The 19,903-nt window shown below is 42.2% G+C and overlaps 1 protein-coding gene across 11 annotated transcripts in view; it reads left to right on the top strand.

Moving 5' to 3' along the window:
- Positions 1-19,903, top strand: part of LOC126922234 (protein Wnt-7b) — a 120,842-nt gene that overhangs the window by 18,414 nt on the left and 82,525 nt on the right. The window contains exon 1 of one of the 11 annotated variants that reach the window (XM_050734659.1): positions 10,515-13,234. The exons of 7 other annotated variants lie outside the window; for them this stretch is intronic. In XM_050734659.1, coding sequence (XP_050590616.1) covers positions 13,158-13,234 — 77 coding nt within the window. In that variant the 5' untranslated portion in view covers positions 10,515-13,157. Of the gene's footprint in view, positions 1-10,514; positions 13,235-19,903 lie in introns of those variants that run through there. 3 more of the 11 variants (XM_050734657.1, XM_050734654.1, XM_050734653.1) reach the window with 3 other exon arrangements.

The raw sequence follows: 19,903 nt of genomic DNA, 5'->3' as shown, positions 1-19,903 counted from the left end.
ACAGCTTCGTCCACTCTCTGCCAATTAAACATTCGGAAATCAGCTCCGATTACCCGGCCGGATTAAGCTCTCTGTTCGAGGTCCTTTCACCTCCAACGGGGATCGATTCGGTGTGCCGCAGGTGATTCGTTCGTAACGCCGTGTATAAACACGTTTTCTTCGGGGTGTCGAGAAGGCTCGAGGGTCGTGGACCCGATCTTTTATATCACGACGCAACAATGCCGTTACGAGGCTGAAACTGGCTAACCCGTGTAGCGGCCATTGTGTCGGCGAAACATCTGCTCGAAATACAAACCGCTAATAGAAACGCGGAGAAAGGAATCGCCGGTGGAATGTTAGCCGCTGGGAGAAATGCGGTAGCGTGCGGGAAAGAGGAACGGGTCAAGGGGGCGGGGAGTAACATCGAAATTGTGTGAAAAGACGGACATAATAGAGAAACAAGGGTAGGGTTCGTGTGATACGCGATACTCCAACAGCTACACAGGCTGGATATTTTTTTTTTCCTTCTTTTTTCTCCGCTTTCTACGGGAGCAGCTTTTTAGGTTCGAATCCTGAGCGTCTTTTGTAAACGATAATATAGGATGTGTGTGTGTGGGGGGGGGGAGGGACGTGAAAGCTGTACAGTTTCAAAGTTCTGTAAGTTTAATGGCTGAGATTGCTTTTCTTTTCTTTTTGTTAAAAAATGATATAGGATAGAATGGCGTAAACTTCTTGGAACAAGTTTTCGTTTTATTGTCAAATTTGGCGAAGAAGTTTATATCGAAGCGATTATACGTATTATATATCGTTATTTAGTCGTTGACTTTAAGTTTAGAAAGATCAACTTTGTACATGATAATTTGCGTATCATAGTTTGGTTTTATTAAAATTATTCTAAAGTTATTTACTTACCTTTAAAATTGTTTCAAGTTAATTTTATGATCTTTCCCCTATTCCTTCTTTTTTTTTTTTCTCTTAAAAGCATTTTTTAGTAGCCGATACGAATCTTTGTAAACGTTATCGATCGATTAATCGTTTCAATGATGGACATTAGTACGAAAGAAAGAAAATTGAAGTTGTGTTTATCAAAATTTAAGAACGTAGTTTTAAATCCCTAACAAAGCTAGACGGGATCCCAAACGTCAAAACACTGTTCGAAAAAGGACGTAGTTCACACCTGGAAGCATCCAGCAGTGTTAACTACGAGCTTATAGAATTTGCATTAGAATAGCGCCGTATAATCTGTATTCTCGCTGAATATCTTTGTCGCATGCGAGATAGATCCTTTTCAACTAGAAAACGTAATCATGGTCCAACTACCTATGTTAGTGTGTTCGCAGTAATATATCTATTGAATTCGAAAAAGGTACCCTAACTGGTAACAAAGCTTTTTTACAACGAGTTTCACGTTGTAAGGATAATAAATATATGTTATCAACTTACCGACGACATATTGCGATCGTCAAACGACGAAAATGCACGATGGAAACGACCAAGTTCCGTCACTTTGTTTCGCCGATTAAATCACCGCTCTGCTCGGTTTACCTCACACGTGCCTGAATAAAGGCGCTGTCATATCCGCCTGTCGCGTCAACTGACAACGCATTCCGACTTAATTTCGCGATGGAACAATGATCAGCATCGTCGTAAAGCTCCTATCTCTCGAATCATCGGCTCGTAACGACTCACGTTCGCCGTATACAACGATTCCTTTAATACAGTGGAACCTGGATCAACCGGCTTCACCGAGACCGAAGCAGCCCAAACAAATTGGGATCTAAAATGAATCACGCGTAGAAACGTCGATCGAAGCTTATAATTTGCCTTCTTTTTCTCTTTCGTGCTTATTCTGCGTGTTTCGGACTCGTCGTAGAAATAAAACAAACAACGGGGATGACTCGTATATAACAACGATCGCTGTTTAATTATATTACACGCCCGTACATAAGAAAAATAAAGGAGACCGAGATCTCGTAACGTGTTCGATCTATGCCAAAGACGAAGAACTCTGCCGACTCGGTGTCAGGAAAACGAAAGAGTATTTCACTACCTTTGGTGGACCTTTTCAGAGAATTTTAACGATTCGTCCGTTAAAACCATGTCGTAATCGTAAAATGCGTAGAATGGACTGAAGGATCTAAAGGCATCATAGGAGCCGAATTAGAGAAGGTGAAATAACTTATTTAAGGGAGTGCCTGAACCCAACCTCGTAAACGCGTTCCTCTTCACACTTTATACCTGAACTGTTTTACTTCGTTCCTCTGTAAGCGTGTATAAGAGCGATATAGATTATGTGGAATCAAAGTGGAATATGTAAAACATCGGGGGAAAGAGTGAAAGTGATTTTGATAGCAGATATCGTTGCTTAAAGAAAATTTCCCTTATTGGGAAAATAATAACAATTTGACACGTTCTTGTTGTACAATTATTTCAATAATGATTTGCAATGGTATCCTGACGTAAAAATTTTAGTCGCTTTACTTTTTTTCCGGATATTGGTGGTTTTAGCGTTATCGATTCGATAGCGTCGATTTCTTATTTATAATATCAACATCTGACATTCTCTAATAACGTTTAGCTAATAAGATTGATACCGTGGTCTGTTAAACGCACGTGTTTGCTAGACTTCATTGAAAACACGAAGCACTATGATCAAGTGCCGATGACTAGATAATCATAGTGTAGAGTACATTCATTAAGTTCTCGTATAACTGGTCTCGTAAAGTACAACACATCTAATTGAGATTTAATCTCGATGCAAACCTATTTTCTCTTATGAATTTTTAGTCAATTCGCATCCCTATCTAAACTATGTATTGTTCGCGGAATTGTGCAATTCCATAAAAGTCACAAGTAACGCGGTTTTAGATAGATCAGATTGCGAAGCATAAATAATGATTTATCATCTGTGTACATATAATGATTATGAAAAGGTTAACGCGTCTTCTTGTAACGTTTTGAATCGCTGAGTAGCCGAGAACGAAAAGAATTTCAACCGTTTTAATCGTCTTTGACGTGGAGCGATCGTACGGATGCTGAATAATAGCATCGACTGTAGTTATCGTCCGTTATATATGTATTCGATCGCTATGTTATCGACACTCGTTAGATTTAGTTCTGTTCCATGTGTTATCGTAGTTCTATTGTTCGTACGTCAAATGCATAGTCGTGTACTACAATAGCTATTCGTCAAAGTTACCGTTGCGAAAGGGTTAACTAATAACACAGTCCTACTCTGTAATATTGCAGATACTTAATACGATAATGCTCTATAATATTCCGGTAAACGTCGATATCAAATCGCGATAGATATTACTCTAACGTCACAACAGCGTATGTTGCTCTTCTCGCGTTATGTAAAAACTTTCAGCATTCACGTACGATTATATCGTACTTATTATACCATATATCTACGATACATCTCTAGGAATACAAAAAGTTGTATCAAACTTTGAAAGATAATTTCCTTTTTCTTATCGTTTCTATTCCTTACATAGGATTCGGTGAATTCTATTCTCCGCGCAATAACATCCACGGTATCGATCGAAATACAAGCTTCGTCTTCCTCTAATACTCTCGACAAACTATACCAGAAAGAACGACGCGAGTTACTACAATGGCAAGCGATTAGCACCGTAAAGTGTTACAGTCACGGTCGGCCATCGATGGTCGATTTACAATCATCTAAAGCAGATCGACCAAAAACAAATTTGCGAACGGCCTTGTACACCCGTGCACGAATTTCAGGTGACAGCATTATTACGCTTGGTTGTCCATAAAATCGCGACCGCTGGTTCGCGATATAAATAACGCGATATCATAAAGCTAATGACGTCCCATTAAGGCGTCGCCACGTGAAATTCGCGTTGCCAAAAATTCACGGCAGGCAGTAAACGCTTTTACGATGGTCACGAGGAAAAGGGGAACCGCAGAGAGAATCGGGAAGAATCGTCGCGCGCGCATATAAGACGCGAATATAAGACGGGAAATCTACAATGTGTTCGCGTTGCACGCGAGATCTTCTCCTTCGGTCCTGTGCAAACAGAGAGCCAGGGGATTGCGTAACGCGCGACTTCCGGTCCCGAGAGCTCGGATGAACCGAGGCCTCTTATCGCGTGTAACGATAACACTCGCGTTGGATGCGTTGCAGTATGTTCCGATGATTCTTGCGATAGAGAAGCATTTCCTGCGTGTTGATTTTAGCACTTTTTTCTTTTTTTCCCGTTGGTGTTGCTGATCGAGAAAGTAGCGATGGTTCTCCGTTTGCGAACCATTGTTCGCTCGAACATGCTAGAGATTCTTTGACGTTCCGATATATTTTGCGTATCGAGACGTGGTATATCGTATTGGATTGTGAACGAGTTAATCTTCAATGAAAATGCACAAGGAATTTTATTACATTCTTTGTACGGTATAGCGTCGAACTAAAGATTGCACAAGTAGAATGTAATAACGAGATGAGATATATTTGTTTGTTTTCTGAAATAAAAGTTTTGACGTGGAATCGGTAAAGTATCGAATTTTAAAATGACTCGTCTAAAAAAGTAAAAACGTGTCTCTTGCGTTTTTCGCTTGTGATCTTTCTTAAAGAACGAAATTTTATACAAAAAAAGAAATCTTGTACATATCTTTCGATTATCGTTTAACATCGAATTGCCTTGTATTCGATCGTTGTAGCAGCTATTACGGGATATCCTGTGTAAGCGAGCCGAGTGTCCGAAGCGACAGGCTGTGCAGCCAGACATGATTCCTGCCGTTTGTTCGGGTCGTTTCAATAAAACGATGGAATAGCTGTGATCGCGGCGCCCGGCACGTACTCGATCGGCTTTGTGCTGGCAATCAAACTGCCGAATGGCCGGATAAAATTCAATTTCTCTCTCCTATTGCGTTCGATTATCGACGAATTTCACGCGTCTGTTGCCAAGAATACTTCGCTTGACCGCTTAGATGCAATTGTTCGTATCGTAGATCGTATAAACTGGTTTATAACAGCAAAATGTTCGTACTTAGTGAATACGGAGTTACGCTGTACTTTACGCCCGAATTATCCATATTTTGAGCAGAAACGAAGGTTATGAAATTATTCGTGCGTATAACGAAAGCGACGCTTAAAATCGTAATATGTAAATGTAAATAATATCAATATGTAAATAGGTAATCTATTTTCGAACGTAATAATTTTTCGGTTTCGATGAATTTCAAAGGATAATCGCGATGATCGCAATTCGATATCTATTACCGCGGAGCGTGCGTAAGTATAAAATTCACGAAAGACTACGGAACCCCTTAGAACCAAGAACATATGGCGAACGCAATTACCCAATAATGATATACAATTAATCGAATTTATTCAGGACCTACACGCGGCATGTTTCCTGGAAAATCGAAGGGAACTCGTCCATTCGTTTTGAATAAAAATTCCCGTTCGCGTTTCTTCGCATGTCGCGCGACTATAACGACAAGAAAATTGCCGACTGGACTGAGAACTGTTACGGAGCTCACCTGACCATCGGACATAAATATGTCGCTTATGACACTCCCTTGCTATGCTTTTGTTTCGTTTCTTTCTCGATCTGGCGAACAAATTATTGTTAATATCGCGTAGAATGATAGTAAACTACGAGGATAGGATACTTTATATTAAGGGGGATGCAGAGAGTGGGATGAGTTATGAAAATGTATTCTTGAAAAAGGGGAGTGTTCGAGGGGAGTGGATCTAGAAATGATCCGGGAATGAACGGTGTTAGGATAGTTTTCGTTTTACGAGGTATCGGATATAGGAGCTTGTTACGTGATTAGGGTTTGTGGAATTTAGAGACCGAGAGTTTGACAAGAAAGATGGACTGTACGAGATATAATTTTTCTTGGCTCGTAAAATAAGCGGGAGATATTAAAACCGAAACATCTAGAACTGTTTTCAACGCGCGCGCTCCGGACGCTGAACCAAACGATCGCTCGATTTCTCCAATTTCGTCGCGTATCTTTTAAACGAACGAATATATCGGTATCGCGGACAGTGGTTAAACGAGTAAATGCGAAAATGCTTTATAGATAGATAGACAGATAGATAGATATCCTTGGAGCATTAATCTCCGATAAAAATTTCTATGTAATTATACGTGCTTAGCTCATCGATCGAACAACTGTCATCCGAATAATCCAAAGTCTAAGAAATCCAAATAATTTCCATCTTTCTATACTTTTTCTATTCACTGCGCGCGATTATACGCGTAATAAAAAGACTTCAAGGGAAAGCGATTCGATGGAACGTTAAAACACGCTTTTAATACTGTGCTATACCTCAAGATCGTAAAAGTTATCATATAGTCGCGTAACGTGTTCCTTCTGACAGTTTTTGCGGAGATTCGCTTATCAGATTCGCTTGTCCGAGTAAACGAACGAGAACGTCCCGATGAAAAATAATTTCCTAATAGTAAGGAGCAATGGCGTTTTACGAGCACGGAGATTGCGCGAAAAGACAACTATAATCCCTGTGAACAGTTTATTACTCGAACTGGACCGTGCTTCTATTACTTAACCGGGATTTTATCGCTTACGAGTTTTCGAACAGCGTATCGGCGAGTTCGATCAAATTACGCGGAGATGCGTGCCGTAGATCTTCCTCATCGGGCGTTCAAGTCGCCGCTTTTTCTCGCGTACGATCGACTTCTTTGGTCTCGTTCTCGCCTCCTTTAAATCGGTTTCTCACCCGTTTATCGTTCAAGTTTTATTCGACAGTGTGCATTTCTTGTTCGCGATACGTCGTGTGATTGATTGCTACGGCCGTTAGGCGAGGATACGTTTATTCAGCACGTGGTACGAGTTGCGAGAGTTTACGATAGTTCTTGCGTACAGGAATTGGGCAATTTGTTAACAAGAAGTTTATTGCGTTTCTTAGGAGCTGTATGCCGTTTGAATCTGCGGGGAAAGTCGCATTAGATGAGATTGGAGGAGAATTTTTTGTTCTTTGAAGTGAATCTCGGTTAAGGATTTATATAGGTACGCGCAAAGCTGAGTGGCAGTTTAGAAATTCACTTTCAATTCGATATCTAGGATAAAGTGCTAAAAAGTGCGTTGCGCGCGTAGATATATTTATCTTTTGTAGCGTTTGTCTAGATTTATATCTGTACGTTTTCACCGTGCATTTTATATCTATGCGTTGAAATCGAACCAAGGTAAATTGCGAATTTCCCTTTTAGCTATAATTCTAACTTCGATAAACTCTTTTCTATTCATCGCGCTCGATCTCGGATCAATTCATCTATCCAAGATCGATATCGGACAATTTCGGGTGGCCGTGTTAATAATTCGTCGTTTCTCATCGTTCCACGAGAATATACGACGAGTCGAAGGCGGATAAGATCGTGTTGCCGATCTATGTTCCCGATGCTGATCGCGGAGAGATTCCCGTCCAAGCGAATGGCTCGAGCGTTTTCAGTTACGTGGACGTTCACTGCCCAGGATCGAGAACCGAGGCACACCCCTCGTACATCAAGTCGAACGAGTAGATCGCCCGATCCACCCACGAAATGAATCATGAGCGCGCGGCGATACGATCGAAAACTCACGCGGGGATACGTATCGGTCATTCTGACTGGTTGCACAACCGTGCGCCGCCAGTAAATTTGAACGTGTAGGGGGTGGAAAAATGGCGTCAGGATAGTGACATAATCTACAGTCTACCAAAAGTGACTACCAAAAGTTTATCAAATAACGCGAGACGTGGAAAAATTTTATTCCGCGTTCTCTGATTATCTACCGGTATCTAGTCGGCAACTAGCCAGATTCGCATACATCGAACAAATTTCGAAAGTCAATTTTCTCGAAATAATTTTGTTCCACGTTCCTTTCTTGCATCTTCGCGAGGAATCACCGGCCATCCGCTCGACGCGTTATTCTTGAAACGTCTTTAATCGTATCGCCGTAAACGCGTATCCTCGAGAGAATTACATCTATCCAAAATTTCTGTTTCGTACCTCTGGAAATTCTATAACCGCTTTTACGCAACTTTCCAATATTCTTCGACGTACGATCATTCTACATTTTTAATAACTTAACTTGTCTTATCTGCTAATCTCGACACCGCGTATCCAAGTTACACAACGTGTTCGTGAGGAACAGCGTAGAGTCGGAAATTGACGGTACACATCTCGAATACAGACATCCGCTGAGATTAATAAGTTCCGGCATTCTGTATTGGACAGCGCCGAGCGAAATAAGTAATAAATAATCCGATAAGGCGATCTAAGCCGGAACGCTATATATATTTGCATTTTACACTAGGATACCTGGTGCGATGGCGGCGGCGGCGTGAGTTCACGCGAACGTGCGTAAAGATAAATGGAGTCGGGCTAGGAGCACCGCGTAATTCCAACGCTGGGCTACCGATTCATTCGACGTTGTATTTGTTTCCTATCTGAATAACGTGAGACTACGAAATCGCATTGTTCCTGCGCCGGGTATCCCGCCCGAGTATTGTTTCGATGCTTAAAACTCGTTGTTTCAAGCCTTTGAGCCAGTTCTGTGGAATTTTAAAACCTTCGATCTTGTACTACATATTTCAGTAGCATTGTTACTGGAACGTTACCATTGTATATACCTGGATGTCGTAATACTGGATCTTTAACCTCTTCGCGCTCCATGTTGCGTGTGTGTATTTAATAAGTTATTAATTGACCAAATAATAAATGAGTTCGAAGATTACACGGGAAAAACACGATAAATTTTTGTATTACTCGATGGCTAGGATACTTCGATATAACTTAGTTGCGATGATATATTATCTTTGAATAAATCGACGGTATATTGAATTTAGAACTTGTTTCCTGGCTTATAGTTTCTATCTATTTTCGATGAAGTTGATTAAAATCTTAGTGGATGTTAGTCTGAAAATTTGCTGCCTTTACAAAACTGCACGATGAAACGCGTTTTTCGTATTCGTATTTTCAAACAAATTTTTCTTCCTTTTTCTTTTCTTTGAATTTAATGGATAAAAATGATTCGAGGAATGTGCGAAACGCGAGTTTCAACGAATCCAATTCGTTCCTGTATGCCTGATGAATTCTATTTATGAAGAGGAAAAGAATTCTTAGTGCGAGAAAAGGAACACCGTTTAGAAATTCATCGATCCTGCGATCCAGCACGATGAATTATATCTCGTTTGTGCCGAGTGTTGCAGCCTCGCGACGACATGACATATGGCGAATGAATATCTCGTAACACATCGTGGAATTTATCTGAAACAGTTCTAACATCGTTGTTTTGAGTCGCGCCGGTAGCAGGAATACGCGACTCCGGTAAATGTATTACACAAACGTAAGAATTCTAAAATCCTTTAACTACGACAATTAGTCGAGCGTCGGGTTAATTCTATAGCGTATTTTATAATATAAATACAACGATCGTATAACGAATAACTCTGGAAATTCGTATCGTTACGAAGATAATTAGAAAAGCGGAATGTAAGGAGAGAGTATTACAAGTACTGCGCTCCGAACGTTTTATACGCTCTCGTATACAACGTACATTCTGTACGCGTGTATGCAGCTCCAAAATTCCCAAAAACGCGTAAAGACGTGCTCTCCGAGACGTACTCGTAGCTTTTCATCAACGCGTTCCACGTTCCACATCGCGAAACCCATCAACCGCTCTGACCCATTTTTCATACTGCTATTCGGCAATTTCATGAAACCGCGAAAAAGGAGACGACGCTTGGGAAAAGGAGATTGGAACAGCATGGCCAAAAAGGTCGACGGCTGTTCGGAAGAGCCGTGGTTGCGGCGGGACGGTAGCGAGAGGCGAAATTGACGCGGCCGGCGAATATAGACGTACGGGTTCGGTGCATCGGGCAACAGGTAACTCTGAAAGTAAAGCAAAGCGAGAGGGTACGGGCGAAACGGCCGCGAGAACGGTCGCTGAAACAGGGACGGAACGAGAAGGAGCAAGATTAAAGGAGGGTGGGGGGAGGACAGGGAGAGAGGAAGAGGAAAGACGGAGAACGGGAGCGTATCAAGAGGGAGGAAAGTTAAGCGAGAGCGGAGGAGAGAAACAGAGAAAGCCGGACGTTGTAGCCAGGAGTTAGAGCAAAAGAGAGAGAAAGAGAAAGAGAAAGAGCGAAAAAGAGCGCGACAGAGGCGAGGTAGGATCGTAGAGGTAACATCGTAGAGGCTGGGACCTGATCCCAAAGGTAGGAGGACTTGGGTTGGCGAGGCCAGTCCATCGCGGGCCCTCCTCTCGACCGAACGCGCTTTACTTTCTGCCCGCTCGTTCAAATTCCCATGTGCACGCGGTATTCCCGTCTGACTCCCCATACCGGCTAACCCCTCGGACGCGCTGGTGCTCTCCTACCTTTCCTGGGCGCACGGTGTTCTCGATGACTCTGCTCCTGGTTGCTGTTGGTGCTGATAGTGGTGGTGGTGGTGGTGGTGGTGGCGGTGGCGGTGGTGGTGGTGGTGGAGGTGGTGGTGGTGGCGGTGGTGGTGGTAGTGGCGGTGGTGGTGGTGGTGGCGGTGTCGGTCGTGGTGGTGGTGCTTGTCACTCCGCGTGTCCGATGGTGGTGGTCGCCTTATGGTTACCTTGAACACCGGGTTGCACCGCGCACACCTTGCACAGTTACCCTCTGCTCCAGTTCCGCGCCGATACTCGGGGCTATCGTTCGTCGCGATCGCGATTTAAACCGAATTACATCGGATATCAGGGATCGCTGGATCCTAAACCGAAAAAACAAAGTATCGACGAGTTTAAAGATTTAAAGATTCGAGGGTTCGTCGAACGATCGACACCGTTTTAAAGACGTTTGATAAAATCGATAGATCAGATTGACACAAAGTTATCGAGTCCCGAGAAGATATTCGAGCGGCAATTACCACGTAAGATCGTATTTATCAGACTTTCGTAAGAATAAGAATCGTCTTGGAGAGAAAAAGAGGCTGGAATCGAAAGGGCGTTTCGTTCGAACGATCAGCGATGACTAACGAGCTGTAAGATACGGTATCTCCGAGGAGGCAGAGTCGGATCATCGAGATAGAAGGCGACAACCCTTACACCTGTCCTGTTCGAGTGTCCGGTCCACGGACAGGGTAGATCGATCATGAAAGTTTAATTACGACGGAGATAATCCGAGCAGAAGGGGGGAGAGATCGGATGACACGCGTCTGTTGCGAGCGCAGCGTTCGCCAAGGCTGGCAGGTGAATGATGCTGTTAGTCGTCGATCGATCCTGACACGGTGTATCGGATCGTCTGGTTCGCGAGGGCAGCGGGACGAGCTGCACGCTCGCCGAGACGCGGTTTAAGGTGTCCCGGTGGCATTCGTCTCGAGTATCGTGGAACCAGCTGGTAAAGTTCGGTCCAGAGGCAAGCGGCATACAAATTTCCGTACGTTGGAATAAATAAAGCGCGTCGCAGAAAAACCGAGAGCCGAGAGCCGCGAGACGCTTTTACGGGCCACGGCTATAAGTTGAAAAAAACTGACAAAAGAGAGGAATAAAGAAGCAGAGTGGGACAATAAGAACCGGTAGCACGGGAGGGGTACTCGTTGAAAAGGAATTCCTCTTCGTTAAGTTAGCCGAACAGAGGAGAGGAGCGTTCGTGGCCCCTTGATGGAAAGAGAAAAAGAGCGCGGCTAACCGAACGGAGGAGCGAACGTTTCCTTTTTCTTCGTCTTCGTCGTACGATTCTTCTTACATCCTCCTCGTCTTCTTCGTCTTTCTCTCCGTGACCGGGTGTACGCGAAACGAACGATCGATCGATCACGCTCTCCCCGTGGTTCCGTACGATCTCGACGAACTTTTAACGCGATGACGATGAGCCGATCGATAAGTTCACGCCACCACGGAATCGTTAACCGGACAATAAGAAGATATCCTCGCGTGAGCGATTCCACGGCAATAATACGTCGCGTGAGCCGGATATCTCCGATCGGTCAGAAAGCTCGGCTATAAAACGCTCCCGTGTCGATGATTACGCGGCTTCGTTGGCTTTTTAATTAGAAACCAGTCGCTGACGATTCGATAACTACGTTGCATCGCGTTGGACAACGGTTGGAATAGTCGATTCTTCTTCGACGCTCTCCTGTAACGTGAACCCCTACTCTTACACGCAGTGAATGCAATTTCGAAGAATCAAAGTGGACGACAGGGTCTGAGAGGGATCGAAGATCGAATCTCAGAGAGATTAGCTCGTAAAAGTGAAGAGCGAAAGGAAAAATCGAAAAGACGACGGAAGTCGAGAAAAACCTGACGAGGAAGAGAAGCGAAACGAACGAGCGATTTCAGCACGCGTACCGATGCTGGTATAGACACATCAACCGGTGGACGTGTGTTGTTCGCGCTTAGTCACCGTTAAAGCGAACGACTCTCGAGTATTTGGCGATTGCAAACACTCTCGCCGGACCAGTTAAGCGGCGCAAACACTTTACACTGTCCAAATGTTGGTCCCGCGGTTTAGCTGTTTCGCGCTTGTCCAGAGCATGCGGCTTTGTTCCGACAGCTTCGCGAAGGTACACCGTGCACGGTGACTTTAACGAGGCTCCTCGTTGACGGAACGGAGATTGCTGGTGCCGTTCGGCTAATACGACCACTTTTATAGACGCTGCAATCCAAACAGGCGACGAACTCTTGCAATTTTGTCGCGTTTGGCGAATATATGTAATTTTGCAATTACACGATTGCGATTTACGTATGACGAAATAACTAAGAAACGATTTGTATGGAAAACGGATCGAGGAATTTATTCTCCAGCAAGTAAAACCGAACGAAAGACGAATTTCTTGGTACTTGGATCTGATATTTAAGAAATCGAAGAAAAATGTGCAGAGGCTTTGAAAAATAATTTCCGAGCAACTTGAAGCGTCTAAGAAGGACATTCTTTCAACTTTTACGTTTTACGCGAAAATAAGATACTTCGTAAATCTCGTTTTATACGCGGTAGAAGAAGTAATTCTTTGAAAATATTCGAGGAAAGGACCTAGAACTCGGGGTATGTAGATCGTGTTTGTGTGTCGAGTTCCGTGCGAGAAATCGTGCAATGCCGTGCGAGAGGACCGTGAAACGCGTGTCATGCCACTGAAACGACAAACATCCGACGTGCATCCGGTTGCCTGACTGCGGAAGCGTAAAACTCCGTCCCGTGTGCATCCGTTTTATGAATTCAAATAAACAAGGGGATTGTGATGTAAGAGATGCGTTGTGGTGACATCGCGGCAATCGCGATAGCCCTTCTCGTTCTTGGGCAGATCCAGGGACCACGGCAAACTAGGTAAGAGACACCTTACCTTCTTCCATCGAAATTTTATCGCTCGCTCGTTGTGATTATTTCATTAACGACTATCGTTTTACGCGTATATTGATCTTATTGAAACAAGTCTGGTAATATATGTAGACATACGGATGCATCGATAAAAAAGCGTCGAAAACGTAAGACTGTTTTTTACAGTGTCGATGTACACGCGAAAAGATATAATTTAGTAAATAGAAATGTGACATTTTGCAGGAATGGTTGTTGATATTTCTAGTTAATGATTTTATCATAAAATTCTGGGACAAAATAAATTCGCGTTCGCATAAGAATTTCTAAATACGTTTTTTAATCCTATAGTTCTATATGATATCGTAATTCTATATAAATCCCACTTACTTTCTTACTTATTAATCGACAACTTTCTTCCGCGTCTTTCTTCTTCCCTCCTATCCTTTTTTTATTTCTTATCGTCTTCGATTTTTAAAATCTTCGTAACAATTACGGTTACAATTTCTTTCAAATAAAGACTAAAACTTCTTCAAATAAATATGAAAGTGTTTCGATCGTTTCAGTTCAATCATCGGAACGAGTCAATTGCTATCCCTAATTTTTCACTCGGCAAACCTCTGTCGTAAAATCCTAGCAAAACGACAGTTTTCGACAGCTCGTTCGTTCGCATCGAGAAAACGATCACCGCTGCTACCCTCGCTTCGCGTGTTTCCTCCCCTAAGGTCATGGTTACGTTCCACCGAAGAGATTGCAACTTTATCGCGTTCGTGGTTCGTGTTACCTCAGCCCGTGTGCCAAACGTACTCTCGTCTCGTTGGTCGAACAACGTGAATGGGGTCGACTGTTACTTATAAAGTAGTTTTCTGCGTTGCGTCGGCTAACGATATTCACAAAGGCGTGCCTCCCTCCTCCCTTGGCTCTTTTTTTCCACGGCAGAGAAGACGACGAAGAGAGCGACGACAGTAGGAAAAGAGAACGAGTGCCGGCACGCAACGAGGCCCAGCGAAGCGAGGTGATCGCTTTTGGGACCCGAAGGGATCCTGAACCCACCGAAGGGACCACCTCGATCGAGATTTGGTTTCGTCGCAGAGGCTCGATCGTTCGCACTTCACCGGTAGATCCGACCAGAGATAAGGGTAAACGACCCATCCCCGAAGGCTGTTCTAAAAATCTACGGGGTTACGCTCGATAAACCTTTTCTTTCTTCCCCGTTTCTCTACCCTATTGCTCCTTTTTCTCGTGTCGCCGTCCACATCGACCAAGCGTAAAGACTGGCTTCGCGGCGAAATTTGATTGTTGTTTTCGGTAATTCTGCGTCCTATGTCGAAGGTTTCTGGATTCTTTGTCAAGCCTATCCGCTTTCTTCGACCGCTTGTTCGACAATAGGTCAGCGTGATCTTTTTGACGAGAATCGGTTCTAGTCTTTGGCAAAGGGTGCTTTACTTTTCTGCTCTCTTCGATATTGGGGAAATTTGTGGGTTGGATTTCACGGTGAAATTTGCCGTTGTTTTCAACGATTCTGCTATCTATTATATCGTACGTCGTACACCGCTTTTCTCGGTATCGACGAAGCATGGAGAGAAAGAGGTACACGGATCGATCTCTGGTCTTTGTAAACTTTCTTTGCCTTTTTCGTCGTCCTTGCTGCTTATCTTCTGCGGTTGCTTGGAAAAGAAAGTTTACCGTTCGTACGAGTAGATTCTGCTTCTATTCGGATGCGCATCACAGTTATATATCCGTGCAATGACTAAATCGTAACATCGTTAAGGAAATATTTATCCTCGAAGGGGACGAAATATAACAAGATAGTGCTTAAATCTACTAATAAATATTCCAGTAACGTTACAAATTCGTATATTTGCGATAAAAGTGGTTTCAAACGTTAACGCTATAATCGTGACGCTCGTTTATCGTAGCGGTGTCGATGAAATTTCAAAATACGACACGTACCATGCGGCCGTAAAAGTTTTTTACGATAGATACTCGTTCAAATACTTTCGCGAATCAACGTACGCGAAAGTGAGCGAAATCGAAGATCGCATCGCAGAAAAAATTCTTTCCACGTCGAGAACAAAGATCTTCTCTTGTTTTTGGCAAAAAAACAAGCGAATACCTCGCATGTTACGTAAAAAGGGCATCAAGGCCAGGCAAAGGGTCGCATTTAGAGGCGAATGGAACGCGAAGCGAGCTGCCGAGGGCGCAGCATCGTGTCGACACGTGCTACAGGCCCGTCACACCTTGTCAAACTTCCACAGCCGTGCAATGAAATTTGATGCACGGCCCAGTGTTCTTGCGTATGATAAATTCAGACAGCTCCTTGAAAATCGTGCAGTGAATTACGGTCTTCTCGAGCGCATCCTTCTGACGTTTACACGTGTTCCCCGCATGGCCACCTGCGTGTATTAATTTTGCCGGCGTTTTCAAAGTGTTACAACGGCGAAACAACGGCAAAATCTACGTGTTTTCAACAAAACCCGTTCCTTGGCGGTGTTACGTGCCTGGTAGAGATTCTGTTGTAAATCTTCGCGGTTGCCAGATTTCTTTTAGCCAACCCGACATTTTTCACCGCAACGTTATCCGTTAACGACTCGAAGAAGAATAATTTTATAAAATAAAATTGATCTTTCGAGACGTACAGTAGCTGCGACAAATATTTCCACGTACCTTTTTTACTCGTTGAAAGAAAACCGAAGAAGAAAAAGAATAAATGTGAAATCGCTACGTCTATTTCTACCCGACTAATAACGCATCTCGTATAACTCGCCCGGTAGAAACAAACTCCATAGCACGCGACTTAACTCTACGAACAAAATCGAATCCGAAGAACGTAGGCACGGAACGATGTGGCCCGATGGAGAGTTACAAGAGGTGAGCTGTAGTCAATAACGAGAGGCTCGTAAAGTTGCGCAAAGTTCGTCCGGACCATCCGTGAAGTAATTATATTCAGTCACGACCGAGTTCCGTATAATAGAGCAGTATGGACAGCGGATGTGCGACTTTTTACGAGCTTTCGTTTCTTTTCGCGCGATCGTAACGCGTATCGCTCAGTAACAATACCGATCGATCAAATACAAATTGAAAAGTGATAAAAAGGCGATATGTTTTTTAACATTGGCCTAAGTTAAATATTTTCTGATATCAACCCCGAACGACAGATTTGCGTATAACGCGAGAAAAATAATAATTGACGGAAACGTTCATCTTCTTTTTGCACTAATCGGAAAATTTCGTCGAATCTATGATTTCTTTCTTCTAGAAGAAATGCTTAAAATAATTAAGACGCTAATAAGAATGTACGCGAATAAGAATTGAAACGAAATGTTTTCACGTTTGCAACGCAATCGTTGAACGCAATTGAACGAAGAGATTGATGAACACGATCCGAGCATTGCAAAACTGCAACGCGTGAAAGGTAGAATTGTTGGAATGTTACTTGCCTTTTTTGCACGGTCGAGTAATTATACTCGTATGTCACGATAAATCCGTTTGATGCATTCAGATAATATATATATATAATGCGCGTACATGTATGCGGTACTCCGAGCCATGGACTTTTACCATTTCCTGGAATCCTTGAATTTTTTTGTCGGTCATTATCAATTTGCATTTAAACCGCCCATTATAATAAGAAACGTCCATACCTCATCACCGAGAAATCAATGACAAATCTTTACTAAAAAAAAAATATCATTAATTTTAGTTTCTTCATTTTTGAATTTTTATCTCTGTTTTTCAATTTTCACGCAAAGCCATACGTCCGTTCTTTTAGCTTTTTCAATCTTCACGCAGATTCCAAAATAAAAGTTATGGTCGATTCAAAGGTGAAAACGTAAACTAAGATCTCAAGAATTCCAGTTTTCGAATTTGGACTATTTTAGCGCTGAATTTTTTTTTAAGATCGACTTATCTTCGCAATGAGTTACATCGAACTTCTTGTCAAAGTATAAACAAGTAAAATGCAGTTTTCGTTTTATCAATTTATTATCTCTGTAGACTTACGCGACGTCAATCTTCTCGAGTTTTGTTGCTTTGTTGTTTGATCGAATGGCGTCGTCCACGTTAGCATCCGCGGACATACTCCAACAAGGTGTTACACGTGCTTGAAACGTGTCGTCGTATCCATCGATTCATCATCGATTGACAGTGTGCGATAGATCTTGATGCTGCGCGTGTTACAAAAATAAACGACCACTTTTATCTTCGATAATAGATGGCTAAGCGTATTGCTGTTTAACTTCTTCTTAATAAATAAATTATCACTTTCGATCCAATTATTTAATATTCGTCGTAGCGTGTTGAATGATGTAACGAAATGAAAAATCTCATATTTAAACGCACTAATGTTCCTTTAACGGGGTATTTCGTCGAATGAATTTCTTTACGAAATATGAACGATTATCTTATTTGAATAACGATATCAATGTTTAGTTTTATATTAAATCGAAGAAAATTAAATGGATTTGATCTTTCTATCTTTTAATTTACTTAGATTCAAATCGATTCAGTCGCACTCTCGTTTCTCCGCGATTCAGTGTTTCATCCCTTGAAAGAAAGCCTCGCATTTTCACTTTACGATTTATCATTCTATAAGCTCGTAAGTCCACCACCTGATTCGTTTGATTCACGCAAACTGTTCACACTTTCGCCGCGATTTAAAACACCTTTTTCGAAACTTCGAACACGAATTCGATCGTTGAGCAGAAAGCTCGCATTATACGCCTTCCGATCGATTACAGTTTACAAGCGAAAGGACACAAAGAGACGGTTTCCAGGCCGGTCGAGGAATTCCTGGCGCATTCCTGGGACACAATGTTGGACGATTACGAGTGTTGCAGCCCACCGTAAACCCTTCGAATTAACGAGGGGCTCGGCAAGAATTTCCGAAATAACAGCGTACCGTGTTCCAAGCGATCGATCATAATCCACCGCGGTTCCGGGACCCATTAATAAGCCTTTAAATTGATCGAAACGCGGGATACTTAACGGAACCATGGATATTGATCTAAATTATGAATTACGACCGATAGGGCGAAAGTGGTAAAGAGAATGGAAAGTGCGTGTTTCGTTGGTTTAAAGTGAAATTTCTAAATATCAGACTCGTCTAGGCTTTGAAAAAAAAGCTAAAGAAATTCCATAATATCCGTCGATCTCTCGATCAAACGATACTACAGTCGTTCCCAGTATAACAAGCGTAATAGATTTTGGCGGAACCATAAACGAAATAGCTAATATTCTATCGTAAGCTTGCCCCTTGTAGGTATAATTCGCTTAGGCCTATATTTAAAGTTTTAGCGAGTAGATCGAACGGCAATTCCGTGCAATTATCGAAATCAGTATCTGCAAATTATGGGATCATAAAATACATAGGAATTTATTCTCTGGAAACTTTTTGCGAACGCTGAATCTACCCTGACCTTAATACCTTTTTTTACCCCTTCTTTTCAAATTTTTTTTTCAAATTATTTCCTGACGTAAGGTAGAAATCATGCATCTTTAGCTTCACATTTTTTAAAAACCATACAAATAATTTATTTGATTTCTGTACAAGAAAGTGACATTATTCACGATCGATTGCAACAAAAAAAAAAAAAAAAAAAAAAAAAAAAAAAAAAAAAAAAAAAAAAAAGAAAAGAAGAAGATTAGAATCGTTACTTTACACGAGCGACCAAATTAAGATATTAAATATCTTCTATATCTCACGATCGACTACTGCTGTTTAATTTTGAAATCGCTTCAATTAATTAACCGCGAAGGATTGCTTTCCAGAAGAAGTTTAAAACATTTCAGGATATCTATCGATCCCTTTGTTATATCGTACGATCTTAAACGTTGACTCGAACGTTTCAAACTTTCTCCAAAATAAAAATACAAATTCCAAGAAGAATAATATAAATTCAGAGGTGAAATATCGGTTAAATTATCGACGCGCAACCCGTTTTGTCTACAGAGGATTAACAACGCCAACGCAGAAACGTAAGAGCAATTATTTTTGCATACATTTAAATCACCCAATGAACGACGTAACTCACGACCACCCCCGGCAGCCATTGAACGCAATGTTCGTTTCTATAGAACGGATCGCAGTGGGACACGATTCGAACGAGAGGCATCGATGTCGTGGCGGGGCCTGGGCATTAAATTAAGATCCAACGGTGTAAAGTAAGCCCGAGTCGGCCCTCCTGCCGCGAAGAGTAGTAATACCATTCAGTGAGTTCGCTTCGGTAGTAGAGTTCGTGTCTTCATCGTCTATGTCGGTCGCTTGTTGAAAACCGGCGCGCGACTTTTACCGGAACAACGCTACAGATAGACAGAACTCGAGCGAAAGGCTTTGTCCGACGTCCGATTCTGATCGAATTTCGTCCTTTTTTTAATCGTTTATTTTCCGATTTAGTTAATTTTACACAAAGAGATAAAGTCACAAGAAGTAAACAAAATACCTTGCTTCAACGTTTATAAACGTATTAAACAACGTTAATAGAGACAACTCGCAAGATGCATTGGCAAACCACTTTTGAACGTTATTCACGACATGAAATATTATTTTCATTTCGTATTCAATAAATGGAAACAAAAAGAAACCACTCTATTTTCCTCGAAATAAACGTTGCAGGCGTCACGCGACTTTTAATCATCGTTACGTATAATAAATTTCCAAGCTGATCAAACTGGTACTCCATT

Source organism: Bombus affinis, chromosome 11 (genome assembly GCF_024516045.1).
Source record: "Bombus affinis isolate iyBomAffi1 chromosome 11, iyBomAffi1.2, whole genome shotgun sequence".
NCBI lineage: Eukaryota > Metazoa > Arthropoda > Insecta > Hymenoptera > Apidae > Bombus > Bombus affinis.
This window is presented reverse-complemented; position numbering and strand designations above follow the sequence as displayed.